We start from the raw sequence: 16992 nt of genomic DNA, 5'->3' as shown, positions 1-16992 counted from the left end.
TCCCAGGACGTTTAAAGTCGAAATGAGAGACTCTGTGCTTGTTGTGAGGGGGAAACTTGTTTAAAAGGTCGTAAATTCTGCTGTGCTGCTTTAAGGATGTGAGAGTAGTTGGCTTTTCTTGCTTCGTGCATATTTTATTGTTTTATATACCCTACCTCCGGATATCGCCGTTTGAGTGGTGTTTGCCGGCGACTTGTAAACAAAAATGACCTGCCATAAAAAACAAATGTTTTATTACAGCCTGGGCTCGAGCTTCGGTTGACCTTTCTGTAGTTTGACTCACTTGATCTTTCTTACTATGTATATCGTTGCTTGTCAATATTGTGTACAGTAGTCGATAAGGAGCTGGCTATCTTATCATCCCGTAGACCCTCAAGTTTATTCACTTGGCGTTTGTTCGCTCTGTATTGTCAGATAGATTGGTGGCTTCGGTTATAAACGAGCTACTCCCTCTCATTTAATTGTAGAAGTGTGAGCTAAGCTTCAGTCTCCCCTGAAAAGTAATATTTTTGAAACCCAATTATTTACACTGATTTGCTCTTACTGTTCTTTTGTGGTTACCGAAAACCACTGTGCCATTCACCTATTGTGCAATATATTTTGGTGAGTCATGCTGTCTTTTTCAAAGCATAAATGCATGGCAGAATCAAATGTGAATTTGTAAAGTTGGTCTCTACACATCACGAGCTATGTTTGCGAGGAAAGCACCTTTCATTATGTAGTGCTGTAGCACAATGCTGACACACTTGAAGGAAGCCTGCTTTGGGCGTAGCACCTTGATACCTCACAATGACGCAGTCAAGGTGAGCAGCCCCTTTCAATACCTGTCTGGAGAAAACCTGTCATCTATATATACCCTGTAGATCCGGATTTGTGTGAACAGACTCACGGTCACAAATTCGTGTCTAAGGGAGTATGTAGTTGATGTATACACTACAAGCCATCGATGGATACAGACGACTGCCAGATGATGTTTATTGTCATTTTGTTGTACCATTAGGCTATATTATCCCAATGTAGGCTAATGGGGTGAGATATTTTGATATTGTTTTTCAATGTTGACAATTTCTATAGAAAAGTTAACGGAAAGTTATAATGGGTTTTATTTGCCATGATAATCTGTCAAGTGCTGTGATATGCTTGTCTTCAACTGAAAAGCGTATTCACGGTGTCACCATTTCGATTGAGAAACAGTCAATTTGGACAACAAAGGAGTTTTATCGCATGATCACTCACCATGCATGGAGCCTTATTCCAACGATAACATTGCATGGGTTAGGATAATGCTATCCTGATAAGGACCAAAACTATTATTCGGTTAGTAATGCAAGGGAGCATGGTCTCAATTACTATGCAAGGTAGGTGTGTAAATTGGTGTGCAGGATAAACGTGGTCTTTAGGGGGACTGACGGCGACTCGCTTTAACGCAAAGGTCTAGCTGTGATTTAGGAGGCTTTGTAACCTGAATTAGTTGATGAATTTTCTATCGATCCTAAACAAGCCTAGATTCATCTCTGACAGGCTTCTGCTGCACGCCAGGGCATTCTCTCACCATTATTAGCGAGTGCATTTAAAAGCCTGGCAAGAACGAGCACACGGCATCACTTTCCCAGCCCTTGTTTTGAAAAGCTCCAGTATAAAGAAGAAAAAAATCGTTCAAAGGAATCTAGCTTGACTATCAAGTTTGGGACGCAACACTTTTCTTGTTTATGTACTGTATGGGGAATTGGGCAGGTGAGGGGGTTGGCTAGTTGATCTGCTCTATAGACCGTGTGTAAACTCCGGTGTTATGTATTTCTGGCGTGTCTGCTTCGGGTTGTTATTGTTTTGATTCGTGCTTTTCGTAGAGCGTGCCAGTGTGTAAAAAAGTATGCAACATTCGAATGCCACATACTATGCCAGGATGATGTGCGGGTTCTGCTATGCCTAATCCTATTTCCTTATCCGGGAATCGTCAGGATCCACGCCATTGGCTCTCGCTGTCACATGGATTCTTAACTTTGTTCACTTGACAGAAAGTAGGAGGGTTCTACGAAACAGGAAAACGAGTAAAGCGATAGATATACATTTTAGTATATTTTGTGTGCAATTCAAAGAAATTAATGGCCATGAGTTCCTATTTGATCAACTCCAACTATGTGGACCCCAAGTTTCCACCCTGCGAGGAATATTCACAGAATGACTACCTCCCCAGTCACTCTCCGGACTACTACAGCGCCCAGAGGCGAGAGCCTGCGTTTCAGAATGAGTCGATCTACCACCAGCGGTCGGGCTGCGCCGACCCGCCTTACACAACGTGCCAGGGTCCGGGGCAGCCCGCGTTGGTGATGTCTCCACGGGGTCACGTCCTCCCCCCAGCTGGACTCTCAACCCCTCTCCCGGAGCCTAGCCACCATTGCGACTCCCTAACTCCAAGCCCTCCACCCGCGTGTGGCCAGAATCCCCTCAACCATAGCCCTTCCACCGCCAGCTCTCGCAAGGATCCGGTGGTTTACCCCTGGATGAAAAAAGTCCACGTAAACATCGGTAAGTGCTGCTAACTTCTCCCTACTCTGCGTATTTGTGAGCCTGTATCAGTTTACCTAAGGTGGGAAGCTTAGTGTTCGGTGCTAAATCTATCTCCCACGTGAAGTAGCCCTTGGTCTAGATTTACGATCGGCTGTTTGCAGGGCAATATAATTACATCCTCCATAAATTTTTATTGCACTTGTTCGCCAAGTACCTTTGAAGTCTATGTAACCTAGCCCTTCTCATTTCTTCCTAAGATTGGTTTTATGACGACTCGACTGTCCCATAAGTTCAGTTTTATGCTTTGGTAATTTGATTTTAAGTGGTTGGATGTACAAACGTGCACCTTCCTCTGTCGCCTCTCTATTGTTCATGGAAAAGTTTTATGGAAGCTAAAATATTCATATTTATGGAGACTACAATAAAACACTAATGGTGAGGCAAATAGTTGAACTCTATTATAGACCCACACAACTATTCAGCAATGATTAGAGTGTGTGCTTTGAGAACTAGAGCATGCATTCAGACAACGACAAAATGCGACTATTATAAAGTCGTCGTTTAAATACATTGCCCTGTGGATAATGCCAGCGCCATTCGCCAGAAATTAAGTTAGGGCCTTACTTTTAGATAAGTTATTAGGTTTGTATTTTATTTGGGTTTTTGTGGATACTATTCACTGTGTTTTGTCTAGTTTTGAATGAGTTGAATCATTATCCAGCACCCATTCAGGCTCTAATAACACCCTCATGCGCCCCTCATTCACAGTGAACGTATATAAAATACTATCAGCATCCATGGACGTAGGCTTACTTGTAGAATTTTGCATAACATGATCCAGCATGGTTATGTCTATATAGGCCTACTTTGTGTCACGTTCTGAGGCAGATTTCATATAATATTCAAATGTTTTGATCTGTATATTAATATGTTAAGGCCTACAAATGCAATACACGTGTGTTTTGGGGATGGCCTGTAATATGTTGCTCTCTGTCACACAGTGAATCCAAATTACACAGGGGTGGGTGAGCCCAAACGCTCGCGGACAGCCTACACGCGACAGCAAGTCTTGGAGCTGGAGAAGGAGTTCCACTACAACCGCTATCTGACCCGGAGACGCAGAGTGGAGATCGCCCACACCTTGGTTCTGTCCGAACGCCAGATCAAAATCTGGTTCCAGAACCGGCGGATGAAATGGAAGAAGGACCACAAGCTGCCCAACACCAAGATTCGCTCCAACAGTAACTCCAACAACACAAACTCGCAAAGCAGCGGGCTCGCGCTGGGGAGCTCTCAGAACCGAACCAGCGGGCCTCCACCGAGCCTATAGCCTCCCTCCTTTTCCTACCCATCCACCACCCACCCAACATGCACTTTGAAACCTCCGTTTCTGGAGTTAGATACATGGATTCCACCATGTTTTTACCTCTCCCATCAATTCAATTACAGGGTTATAACACGTGGGGGGAGTAAAAACGAAGAGAAAATGTGTCTCTTAAAAAATGTAAAAGGGGAGAAGATTCAAACACAAACACTTCCAATGATGTGTTCACAACCTGATCCATTTCCTTTTTTTATCCCGTGCCCCTCTCATTCTCTCTCTCCTTCTCTCTCGCCCCCCCCCGCTCCATTAGGACAGAAGGCGGCAGATACTTTTCAGATTTGGTGAAGATGGATCCGTGTTTCATCTTTAATCATGCCAAACTCGGCCCCATTTGTCATGTTTACTCTGCAGTACAAAGGGTGAACGGTGGGGCCTGCACATTACCTCAACGTCCAAAGTTCTGTTTTTTTTGTAGTTGTATTCTATGTTTATCAAATGCAATTAAATGAAGACTGACAACGATTGTGAGGTCCGTTGCTAGTTCATTTTTACAGGGACTCCTTTCGCTTCTTTCTTTCAAGCAGAGACATGGTGCATTTGAAAAAAGATGGTAAATCACGGTATTAACATAGGATAGTCGTCGCAGTGGAAGGATAAAGCTGGACTTCTAGAAACATATATGAACCAAAAGCTGGTACAAACCTACCTAAGTAAAATAAAAACAGCACTGCAATGTACTACCTTGCTATTATAATTACCTCAGTTGTACTCATGTACATTATTTTCTTGCCTTGTGTTATGAAGTGACAGGTTAAGCTCATTTGAATTTTGTGGCAAGTATCTGCAATACGAACGTACTCATTTATTGTAAGTGAAATATAATTTAAGCAATTTTGTTGGCCAGGGTTGTAAAGAGAAAAATGGTGCGTATATTGCATGACTGAATACACGTTAATTTGATATTTTATCTTTCTCTATCTGGTATCCTTTCTTGGCACATAAACATGCGCCCCCCTCCCTCTTTCTTTCGCTCTTTCCCTCTCTCACGCTTTCTTCTCACCATGTGCCATTTTTGGTATTTTATTTGTATGTGTTCCTTTTATTTACATTCCAAAGATGTTATCGTTTTTTTCTTCCTCCATATTTGAATGTTGCTATTTTTCTGCGTATTCTCCTCAGTGTCTGTCTACCTTTTATTTGTAAATAGCTCTAGAAATGTAATAAATGCTTGAAAAGGAGTCCATCTATCCTCTGTCTGTCCTCCTTTCCCTCTGCCGCTGTTTCCCCAATGCTATGGCTCCAAAAGATACTGAGATATGTCGCTCTCTTTCAGACCAGCTCCTTTAATAGCAAGGGATGTGTAAAAAAAAAAAAATGATTCAATTTAATTTCGCCCTCCCATGGTGGGTTTTCGTTTGCCTTTCTATGTAGCCTGTCTTTTAAAAAATCACTGAATATCTCCGTGGTTGATTTATATCTTGTGGTCATGAGTGATCCTGGTACATTATGCCTTGTAATCTCGTTTTAAATCACAAACCCCTTCGTTTCACTCTCTTCTCTCGTTAATTTAACGGTGCTCACACACCCGCTGCTCGCTGGTGCTGAAAATATGGATCCTCGTTTTGAGAAAAAAATGTTAAATAGGTTCTCGGCTCGTGGGCTTTTAATGCTTTAATGAGTCTAATTTTTGCACAACAGTTTCTCTGTGTTTGCTGGCTCGCTGTGGGTTTTTTTTATATTACAAAGGAGCGGGCCGGTGCCATAGCTCAAACCTTGACAACCAAATAGATAATCAAGAAGACAAATGGCTTCTTTTGTAAGGCGCGGCTCTTGTATTAATTTTCATTTTCTTCTCTTAGAGCAGGTATCGAAAATATAGTGCAGGAGAAAATAGCATTCTGTTTGGGTGTTGAACTTTAAACATAAGTGTGGGCTCAAATTGGTCTTCTAGCGTTCCGTGGAACAGAGAAGATTTTCTATTACTTGTTGGTTGATGTAAGCCCTTATGCCATATAGCCTCCTCCAATCCATTTATATGATTTTTTTCTCACCATATATTTCTGAAATGCCTTTTCAAAACCTCCAGCTTCCTACAGGCCTATGCTATGCCTCAAGACGTTGAAGCAAGTCCAGTCAAATATACACACACAGTACCATTGAAATACATACAATGTGATAGGCCTACTATCGAATTAGTTCACAGTATTCTTGAATGTGCTCCTTTTTTAAGTCTATAGCTCACACACATTGGGCCCTTAGGCAGTGTCTATACTTTTCAGATTGCAAGTGATATTATGTCCAAATGTTGTGATATTCACAACAGTTCAAACGTCGTTTATTTGAATAGATACATTGGTCCCCACGCATATGTGTCTTCACAAAAAAGCCCCCAAGCACTTGCATAGTAAAATAAATGAATTTCCGTGTGACATCACATACAATATGCACCTTAGAATTCTATTCTTATCCTTTATAAAAAAAGAAGAAGAAGAAGCCTTCTGCCTTCGGAGGGTGAATAGGAGCGAACAGATTTCCAAGGGGCCCCAAAAGTTCACCGCCATTATTTGCGGACAGAGCCAAGAAAAATGTGAGAATTATACAGAAAAATCATTAATCACTTCTTCTCTTTAAACACTTCTTCTCCTCTATTGTCATTCAGCAGCACAACTGCACGGACCTTCTGCTAGGAGGGGAGAGGAGTCTTGGAAGACACTTGAAGATACACGCCCCCCCTTCTCAACCCACTACCTTCTTTTTGACCAAGAAAACTTTTTTTCTGGAAGAAAATCCTCATAGAATTCCAACGACATTGAGAATCTTCGCATTACCGAGGATGGCAGCGACGAAGGTAATGACTTTTGTTTCGTTGGTTTGCTTGGGTTAGAGTTTTATTGCTTCTTAGCCCTTGCTTTCACAGCCGGGTAGCAGGCGCGCATTTGTTGCGGTCGGGGGGAAGGATAGGTAGGTTTTATGGTCGCTTTGATATAGCGTGGGGACTTCTGGATCCCTGCTGCTGTGTATCCATGATCGGTGTGGAGGGTAGAAATGAAGTTGCGTTTTCCTGAGAATTTGTGTAACTGTTTACTTCTCTTGGGCTTCAAGCGTCACCCCTGAAATGGTGTTAACATGTCAGATGTCTCTCTCGCTCACCCTCTTCCTCTCTCGCTCTCTCTATTTGTGGCTCAATAGGCCTATGTTTTTAGCACATTATATATATATATGAATATGGGTGTATAGGCTTTTGTAATAGGCCTACACACCCATGCGTAATGTTGCCTTTTGGAGTGGACAGCGTCCTTGTCTTCAACGCTTGACTGTATGCACTGCATTCTTACGGGATTAGGATATTTACATTCTTAGAATAGTGTACTCTAATTGGCCAATTTATATTTTTCTTATTGAAGATACTTGTTTAGTGCTACTGCCAGTTAGATTTGAATTTGAATATGAAGCCTAAAGTCCTATCGTTTTTATACAGTAATTCGATGGTCAATTGGTCAAACCAAAATGAAAAGAACGAATCGCTAAAAAACAATTGACCTCGAAATAAACGACTGGTAGCACATCTCTGCGACGCAATTACATTTAGTAGTTTGCTTACATGAGCACGAATGACTCAGAAGTGCATTCACTGCTGCTTGACCCCTCCAGATCAATCTCTGCGGGTATATAAAAAAAGACCAGAGGTTCTGCGCCATGGCTTCTGCTCCCTCTGCGGGCCTGTGTGGCACGATGCGTGTTAAAGTAACAGAAACACATTGTAAAAATATAGGGACTGTTATCGAAGGGAGAGGCAGAGAGAGAGAAAAAAATCGATGGGTGGAATTGACAACAGAATGGCCTGGCCAAGCGCGAGTTCAACCAGGGGACACGTTTTCTGACCGATTCGGTCCGTTGCGAAGTCACAGACTGACCCTTGGTACCCCTTGACCTCTCGCAGACTGCACAGTGCTCCATATTACATTTCCAGCAAAGACCCCGGGCGAGTTAGTCATAACACCGCGGCCAGGTGACTGTAACCTCGGGGCACGGTGCTATCTCGTCTCAGACAACCACGTAAACCAAACAGGGCCTTAAGAAAACAGACAGCCGTGCCCTTCTCCAGAGCTATCTAGCTGCATGGATTCTTTTTTTCTCTCTCGTTCCCTTCAGATTCACAAATATACAGGCTAAATCACTGGTTGCTATAGGAGACGTTTGGGTTGTGTCCCACATCTCGTTGATAGGCCTCGCTATGAGTGAGACTGTACATTTCAGCAGCTTCAGCATAACACAGGAAGTCATGGGGCTTTTGCCCCCCCCCAGATATGACTACTATATGGTATGCCAACGCTTTGCATTGTATCATGCTCCCTCAGTCCCCCTCCAGCCTCGTTCCCTCCCTCCCTGGACCTAAAAGCCCTCCAAGATTTGTTGGAAGCCTCTGCCGCTTGTCCCGGAGAGCTGCGGTGGTGCGGTGCCTGTTTTAGATCACCCCGCTAATTGCAAAACAAATAGCCTCCGCGCATTGATGAATCATTTTTGTGGAAAGCCACTGAGCGGAGGTCAGCGCCATGTAGTCACAGAGATATATAGCGAACGCACGCGCACGTTGTGTGCAAAAGCTGGAAGCGTTTCTTCTTTTTTTTCTCTTTTTTTAAAGGAGACATTAAGTAAAGCAAAGCACCGTTGTTACTGCTGCCAGCACCCCCCCACACACACATTCTAACCCACTGTCCACTAATACATAGTACAGTACACCATTTTACTGTATTGACTGTGTAAGGTGTTGTTTTTGTGTACACGAATGCCTCCGAAATAGCTTACATTCACTGTGCATAAATGTCTGCACGCAATAACTTGCACAAGCTGCCTAGAAAAGTGATGGTTCTCTTTGGAGTCTTTTGCCTTTTCTTTGTGGACCCATGGGCTATGTCTGAATGTGTGGCTCAGTATGATGCTGTTTCACCAAATAATCACCAAATGCGGCATGTGAAAATAAACAAAAAGTTATATGTTACTATTTTAGCGAATAAGTTTCGCGTTTCAAGGGTAGTAATGCATGATAACTAATGGATAACGCAATGAACAATAGCACTGTTCCTATCTATAGCGTACTTCTAGCTGGCCTCTTTTACTACTCTTTATTACTTAGTCTACTTATTGTTATAGCCTACTACTACTACAATTACTACTACTAGTACTTTAATGATACTACTATTATTATTATAGCCTACTACTACTACAATTACTACTATTATTACTATAGCCTACTACTACTACAATTACTACTACTAGTACTTTAATGATACTACTATTATTATTATAGCCTACTACTACTAGCTACTACTACTAGTACTTTAATGATACTACTACTATTATTATAGCCTACTACTACTAGCTACTACTACTACTAGTACTTTAATGATACTACTATTATTATTATAGCCTACTACTACTAGCTACTACTACTACTAGTACTTTAATGATACTACTATTATAATTATAGCCTACTACTACTAGCTACAACTACTTTAATTATACTACTAATGATAATAGCACAAATATTCAGACAAACAGTACATACATACATACATTCAGACAAACAGTACATACATACATACATACATACATACATACATACATACATACATACATACATACATAAGATATATAATACATAAATGCATATCAAAGGCTACAGTACATACACTAACAGCATCCATAATTCATCTTTATCATTATTATCGCAACGCCAATAGCTTGATTCCGTTCATCATGTAGGCCTACCTACATGTTTTATCATATTTCAGACTGTCTTCCATAGATTTAGATTTTTTTTTCAGAAGCTTACAGTATTGATTGAAACATATCTAAAATAACTAAAGTATAATGTCAGGTTATGTTACATGCTGGCTGGATGCTGAATACTGTCCTATGGAGTCCATGTCCTTCGCAGAATATATATATTTGTTTAAAGGCTGTGTGTGTGTCCTGCCGGCTCTGACAGATTTACGATCCCCAATAAAGTCCGGGATGTTGGACTTCGTAAATCAATCTCTGCTACCCCATATAAACCTATCCTTTAGCATAACGTTGTGTTTACATAGCCAAACTCCAGCTTTGATTTTCATGGGCTGCTATTTGATTTTTGTTTCTGATGAGAGTATTGATTGTTATTGACCATTTATTACTATTATGATGATGATGATGATGATGACTAGTGTTATTGTTATTATTATGTCTTCTGTAAACAACAGTAAGCCACAGGTAGGCTATTCTTTATTTACACAGTATTTCAATATTTTTTTTAATGTACACTTCAGTTTTAAGTGCAGTTTTATTCAATTCTAGAGTGATTAGGTTAATAATTTACAAGGATAAGGCTTTTGGGTGTTCCCATCGATCACGGATTTTTCTTAGACCTTTTCTTGCAATGTATTTCGTCCAAATAAAATTATTTATATTTATATATGCAATCATCACTATTATTCTCATTCAGTTATTGGTGTTGTTGGTGGTGTTAATATTACTATTATAATTAGCCTACACAATATGGTGTCATTATTTTGTGAGCAGTATTCGTTTGTTGTTCTTATTGTGGTCATCTATTGTCGCGTTTATATGGGCCTACTGTGATTAGTGTACTTTATAGCCATCATTAATAGTGCTATCACCCCTGCAAATATTTGATTTCAATTATGGGTGAAATATTTTGCAACTCCTTGAAATGTGTTGTTAGTTTTGGACTTCAGTGTTTCCCAGTCGTCCCTTTGCGTCTCCCCTATGCTTTATCGAAGAAAGTAAAGCTACAATAATGATACAACGATTTTATCTGACACGCACAAATGTATTGTTCTACTCTGCCATCCGCATGTAAGGCCTATCTTGCGTGTATTGTTCACATTTTCCCCCGACCGCAAATATTTCCAAAGAACCTGCTGGGCAAAGTTAAAGCCGGAAAATAGATTTTCTACACAGCGTTGATTTCTTTCCTAAATTCCTCGGGGTAATTACATTTGATATCAAACCCCTTTGTGCCGTTTTCCCTTCAAGCTGTCTAATTTCTTGTGTACGATATTCCTGGGGAAAAGGGAAGCAGCTTCAGTGTTGTGTTGTTCTCTGCTTACTCGCAGGCACAGCACCGAGTCCTGCCATTGTTTGACCTTCAGGATTCTCCTTTAGACATAGCTGCATGGGTTTGTTGGACACAGACCCAGGTCTATTGTTCCGAGAGAGTGCAATGGCAGAGCACACCAAAGGATTGGTACCATTGTTGCCAAGTGCTTGCGGCAGGGTGTCGCCCCATACAACTCTCTCCTCCTATCTGCCGCGTGCTACCTGTCTTTTATTCGCTCCACAACCGTCCCTGCAAAAATGAATCACCCCTCGTGCCACGGGCTTCCACCAAATGTGTTAATAATTAGATGGTTGCCATTTAGAGATCTCGTCGGCACAGCTATGTGTGATATCACTTCGCAACTCCTGTCGAAGTAGTTCGAAAGTAAGGATACCACAAAAGGTCGTTGTTTTCTTTGATCTTTTAGAAATTGTGTCATATTGAATCACCATCAGTAACGATAGTGTTATTATGAAATTGACTGTGGGTGAAAGAGTGTATGCATCGTTTTCATTTCTTCCAGAATGGTCAAAAATGTATTTAATTATTGTGTCAACAAAAGATTTGTGCAAACCAACAAGGACTTCAACGAATAATAGGACATAAATAATCTCAACAATAGACCAATCAAACAAGTTTAGCTATGACAAAAGTGGCTTTTAGTCTACGCCTTCTGTGCATAAATCTATATCTAAATAAGGATTTCTTGTTTTCAAGCGAAAGAAAAACACCCTTATCTCGAAATACATAAACAGAGATGGTAAGGAATAAAGACAAAAAGAACGCACCCAAGAGTTTCACTATCCTCTATTCGTATCATGTCATCTCTCTCGTATTGCCACTTAACATAACTTATTTCAGTAGACTACATAGCACACACGTAGCCTAAGACGTATTTCTCCCATTCACAAAGAGCTTTAGAGTAAACGGTGTATGCCTATAGGCTCGTCTTTGTTTTATATTTCTGTAAAAGATTTAAGTTGGAACGTGGGCTCTGGAGTGTTGGGTCAGAGTGGTCCCGCGAGCGTGCAGGGAGAGGTACCCCATCCCCCTCCTGGTCACGTGATTCATTAAATAATTAATGCAGAGGTTGCAGAATAGATATGTATTCGTCAGGAATATCGCAGACATGGTCTCCCTGTGTCTGACGTGAAATTCAACTGTCCTTTTAAAAACAAGACCTATAGCGGAGAAAAAAAGAGAGGGGAGAGACACACAGAGGCTGCAATAAAACAAATTTGGACGGGAGCCTCTCGTGGTGTGGACATTGTGAGTATAGCGGAAACGGGAACGCCACTTCCACGCAAGTGCATTGCTGCGCTGTTGGCTTACCCGAGTCAATGAATTATATGCTGTTTGTTATATTGTGGTAAATATGTCAAGAATACTCATCTTGCCGTACTTTGACATCATGTATGTGTTTGCAACCATCATCCCATCGTTTGACTTCAGCATTGGTTACATGAACGATGCTAGCCGTTACTTATCATAGTACTGCACTGTATTGCAATGCAATGATAGCGATGTATATATTTTAAAAGCAGTCGTATTACTATTCTCATCCGCCCCCATCCCACCTCGGTCTTCTTCATGTCTGCATGTCTCTCTCTCTCCCTCTCTCTTCTTTTCAGCCAGCTTCTTCGCTTGATTTATTGTGATATGTGTGTCAGCGGCAGCGGGCTGCCATTGTGTGTTTGTGAGGGAGTTGTGTTGTTTATGGCGGTCTCCGCGATAAATCATTTCTCGGGGAAAATGATTGGCGAGTGATGATACGCGGGAATGAGGAAGAGATTCCTGGATCCTCGTTTCTCACTCTGGCTTTTTCGGTGCTTCTTGTCTCTCGTCGGTCGAGAAAAGCTTTTGCCTTTTTCACACTCCTCTCTCCCCCCGCAGTTGATTATCTCGGGCGATTTACGGCAATGGATCAGCAACTAATATGAAGGCTAAGTAGCTCGAGGTCTTGAGTTACTGCACATGCGATTACCAATTAAGGGAAGATTTGTTTAAATTTGGCAAAACGGGAACGCCTCGTCGCAATTTGAATCTCATAAAAGCGCCGGAGCTCGCCAGCATAGGCCTATTCACAGCCAGAGGTGTAATACCTGAGCTTCAGACGTTTTTTTGGACAGGATAGACAACTTAATTGGAATACAAAATTAGGAGAAGGGTAGGCTATAATTCAGCTAGGTGGGAAGTGTTGTATAGAGGGGTGGCGTGAAGAGCATAGTATCGACTCACTGTAGCTAAAGGGACTGGAGGATTTCTTTTAGAATATTTTTTGACAGATGTTTTCGTTGACATTTCTGTGGATTTTCTTCGACCTTGAAATGATGCAACATTCGATTACTTATGTCAGTAGCTTATATTTCTGAATTACACCACATTTCACCATGTTTAGTAAACAGCAGATAGTATTGTTTATTATTTGGTATACTGTACTATTGTGTGTTATAGCACAGTCACCATTTTTATTGGTTGTGGTGGCATTGGGGGGGTGGGGGGGGGGTTCTTTTCTGGGCTAACGGTAGTAAATGTTGTATATGACGCGTTATAACGTTGTTTTGGTGTGGATATAACACATGTATGGTGCATTGATGCCATTGAAAGAGCAAACTACAAAGACAGACAAAGACTGCAACATTTTCCCACTTGAAAATGTTTTACTCACATTTTGGTGTGAAAAAGGATGACAATACAGTCAATGAAATCAGTATTTTGTAGGATAATAATAATAATAGGCATAATAATAATAATACATATTTATTATACAGTGCTTCCTTGTATTCATGAATACAAAACAGCTTAAATGTCATTACCATGGCTGGCTCCTTCCACAATCCTCCCCTTCGCCTCGCTAGTGTAAACCTTTGTGTAACAAAATTAGAACAACTCGGTGGCTCCCATCAAATATTAATGGGCCTAGCAGCGAGGGGCAGCACTTTTCAAAATGTCTATTCCAGCGGCGCTCCTTGATGTCGGGCGCTGTGTCAAAAACAATATTCCAGCTCATTTCGGTGGACGCTCAGGGGGCAATGAGAAGGGGGACATTGTGCGCGTAAGAGATCACCGTTGTTCACTGAAACCGCCTCATGTCTGATTTCAATGACAGCCCAGCGTTGGAAAAATTATTCCAAATGCCAGTCAGATGGGTAGCTAGGCTGGGTGCTCAGATTATGTTGGAAACAACTGTGCATCATAATCATGGTGCCAAGACAAATGCTAATAGCATATAGTAAAAACCGAACTATTAGCATTACGCACAGGTCTAATACACGTAAATAGCCTACAAATAGATTATTAGTAATACTTGTAATTAGCATATAATGGTAGCAACAGTGGGACATGAGGCTTCTATAATAGCATCCGTATAATACTATTACAAATGGTCTATATTCCCCTCCCTGCCATAACTAGAGGTTGAAAGCTGAATGTGGGCCCTTTGTTTGAATGGCTCTGCTCTTTGGTTCGATTCTATAGCGATTCTATAGCTATAGCTATTGCACTTCAAAAACCTTTTCAGCAACCTGCAACTGATTCACGGCGTCCAGATTCTATATGTATATCTCTATATGGCTCTATGTATGTGTGCGTAAGTGTGTCTGATTATTGTTTATCATGTTTTGTGTCCCAGACAAGGTCGTTAGAATCCCACGCATAAGAGACAAGGCAGCACGAGCGCATCTTCCCGCTCAACAGCAGTGGGAACAATACAAATATATGGCAGCCATATTGAGCCCTTCTCTCACAAAAAGGCGCGACCCTGCAAGAATACACCATAGCCCCTTTTCTCCAGAATATTCTCTTGCTTACCTCAAAGTATTCGTTTTGTTGTGCTACAGCAAACATATCGAGGTAAATGTATTTCCATCCGTTTTTTTTAATGCAATTTGTTTGCACAAAGAACATGGTGGCTCTATAACACTAGTATTTTGGAGGTAGCTTAAATTCGATTGTTGCACTTCCTTTTTACAATTATAGATAGACTACGAGACTGCTTTACTTCACTCATTGTAGTATAAAAACAATAACGGAACCTTTACATAAAATAGCATGCATGGTACATAACACTGCAGGGCGACAAAAGATTCACTAGAACACAATACTTTTCCTGTGGACAAAACAAAAAAACAAAAGACGTACCATTAATCATTAATTTACGCGTAAATAAGTAGCACATGTATCTACCAAATAATAACATGGACAAGAGTTCCACAAAAAGCAATGGGATTGTTTTAATATATCCAAGCAAGAGAGAACTGTTCATTCTAAAGCCTGTCCTAACCTCGATCTAACTTAGCTCCATAATTGCAATATTTGCCCATTGTAAAACAAATATCGAAAGCTTTAGTTTAAGTTTTACGCAATGGAAATATAACCATCTAACATATCTTGCATTTATCCACTTAAACATAAGCGTAATATGTATCCCCGTTATTTCAGTCACATTGGCCACCCTTAGCCATAATATTAAGCAGAAATTTGACATAATAGATGCTCAATGACTTGCCCAAAAGCGACACAATAATATAGCTCCCCAAACCATCTATTAAAAGCAGGTGAAAATACAGCTAAAATATCAATCTAGTGGTCATATTAGTCTTAAACTTGAATCTTCAACTTGAAAATAATAGCTGTTATTTCCCCTCAGTTATATTACCAGTATTATTATTATCCTTGTGAGTAGTCTATTTTAATCTCCTAATTCTTTTCAGGGGGCCATGTAGATATTGGTTGGCCAGGTAGGTATTTCCCCGGCCTTCAGTAATGCAGGAATGATTACCCCTTCGGAAATAAATCAATATGAAGCCCCGCGCTAATTTATAATGATCTACACGAGCAGCAATTCAAAAGCGCATGAAAAATGACCGGTGAAACCGTATCCAGAGGCTGCAAGGAGAATTTTCACCCGGTTGAAGAGCATGCAGGGGAGCGATAAGAGTACCAAGCCGGAAATGTTCAGAAGAAAGGCAAGGTTTTTCATGCAGGACTCAAAATAACTCGGATACTATCGTGTACATTTGCATCAGTGTAATTGAACTTCCCACTATTCGTGTGGGTGTCTCTACCACCCTCTCCATACCCTGTATCTCTTGTGTGTGTGTGTGTGTGTGTGTGTGTGTGTGTGTGTGTGTGTGTGTGTGTGTGTTGTCTGAGCGTAGGCAGATAACACTCAGACGCAAAAAAAGGATCAGCCAAGAAACAAAGCCAAGTGCATCCGACTTAGTCACAAATTCTAAAACGTAATAATCTTTACAAAATGTACAAACGTTAGTGCGACAAAAAACAATCACAGGCTGAGAGCTTTACTTACAGCACATCAAGATAGAGGTAATTTATTGTTATATCCCCTGCTATGATGCAAGCCTATTTAATTCGTGAAGAACATACTACCCGTTACCCGCCAACCACCCCCAGCCTAAAAATGAATTTAACTCTGGCAAGAAAATGGCAGTATCGGAATGAGGTTGACCACGTTCACCCCTGCAGAAGCCCGCAGGTTGTAATCGCCATATGGCCCGCGTGTCGGCCTCGCAGCCGTGCAGTCAGATCCCTATTGGACAGACGAACCCCTTTGCCTTCTCCACCCTGTGTGTCCTGTAAATCCACTGGTTCAGTAGTTCACCGTGTCAATCCACCCTGCTCCACGCAAGCAGTTATAGGCGGAAAAAAAGAGGTAGAGGGTAGAGGTGGACTCTGTCGCCTGGTGCTGACTGCTAAGCCCGAAGGAATCGCATGCAGGGTTCGAAGAGTTCGGAAGTGCAAAGGGTGCTCCATGTTCGGGAGCACTCGGGCTCGGAAGACCCCGTCGTGTTGATGGGTGCGCGCGCGCATGTGTTGTGAGCAGTCCGTCCTGCTCGCGGTTGAGGATTTATAGCTTTCCAAAGCTGCCATGTAAACTATCTTATTTTGTTTTGTTTAGTGGAAAGATACCATTACCAAATTACGCAAAACGCATCCAAGGTCACCAACAAGCAAAACACTATATATTCCAGGCGCGTTTACAGTAGATAATCCTGATCAAGCTTGGCTCATGAGACCCAGAGAAGTGCTGTAAGTCAGG

At 41.4% G+C, this 16992-nt stretch overlaps 2 protein-coding genes across 7 annotated transcripts in view; both read left to right on the top strand.

Moving 5' to 3' along the window:
• Positions 1-16992, top strand: part of LOC118365195 (homeobox protein Hox-B3a) — a 56574-nt gene that overhangs the window by 24707 nt on the left and 14875 nt on the right. For 3 of the 6 annotated variants that reach the window (XM_035747191.2, XM_052490722.1, XM_035747192.2), the window contains exon 2: positions 6492-6680. The gene's annotated coding sequence lies outside the window, so the exon portion shown is untranslated. Of the gene's footprint in view, positions 1-4311; positions 6681-12059; positions 12201-13605; position 16992 lie in introns of those variants that run through there. The other 3 variants (XM_052490721.1, XM_035747198.2, XM_035747195.2) reach the window with 3 other exon arrangements.
• LOC118365197 (homeobox protein Hox-B4a) lies at positions 932-4292 on the top strand. Its single transcript, XM_035747202.2, has 2 exons — positions 932-2526; positions 3510-4292. The coding sequence occupies exons 1-2, from the start codon at positions 2103-2105 to the stop codon at positions 3836-3838; spliced, it is 753 nt and encodes a 250-aa protein (XP_035603095.1). The 5' UTR covers positions 932-2102; the 3' UTR covers positions 3839-4292.

This window comes from Oncorhynchus keta, chromosome 32 (assembly GCF_023373465.1).
Source record: "Oncorhynchus keta strain PuntledgeMale-10-30-2019 chromosome 32, Oket_V2, whole genome shotgun sequence".
Taxonomy (NCBI): Eukaryota; Metazoa; Chordata; class Actinopteri; order Salmoniformes; family Salmonidae; genus Oncorhynchus; species Oncorhynchus keta.
Note: the sequence above shows the minus strand (reverse complement) of the source record. Positions and strands in the feature narration are given on the sequence as shown.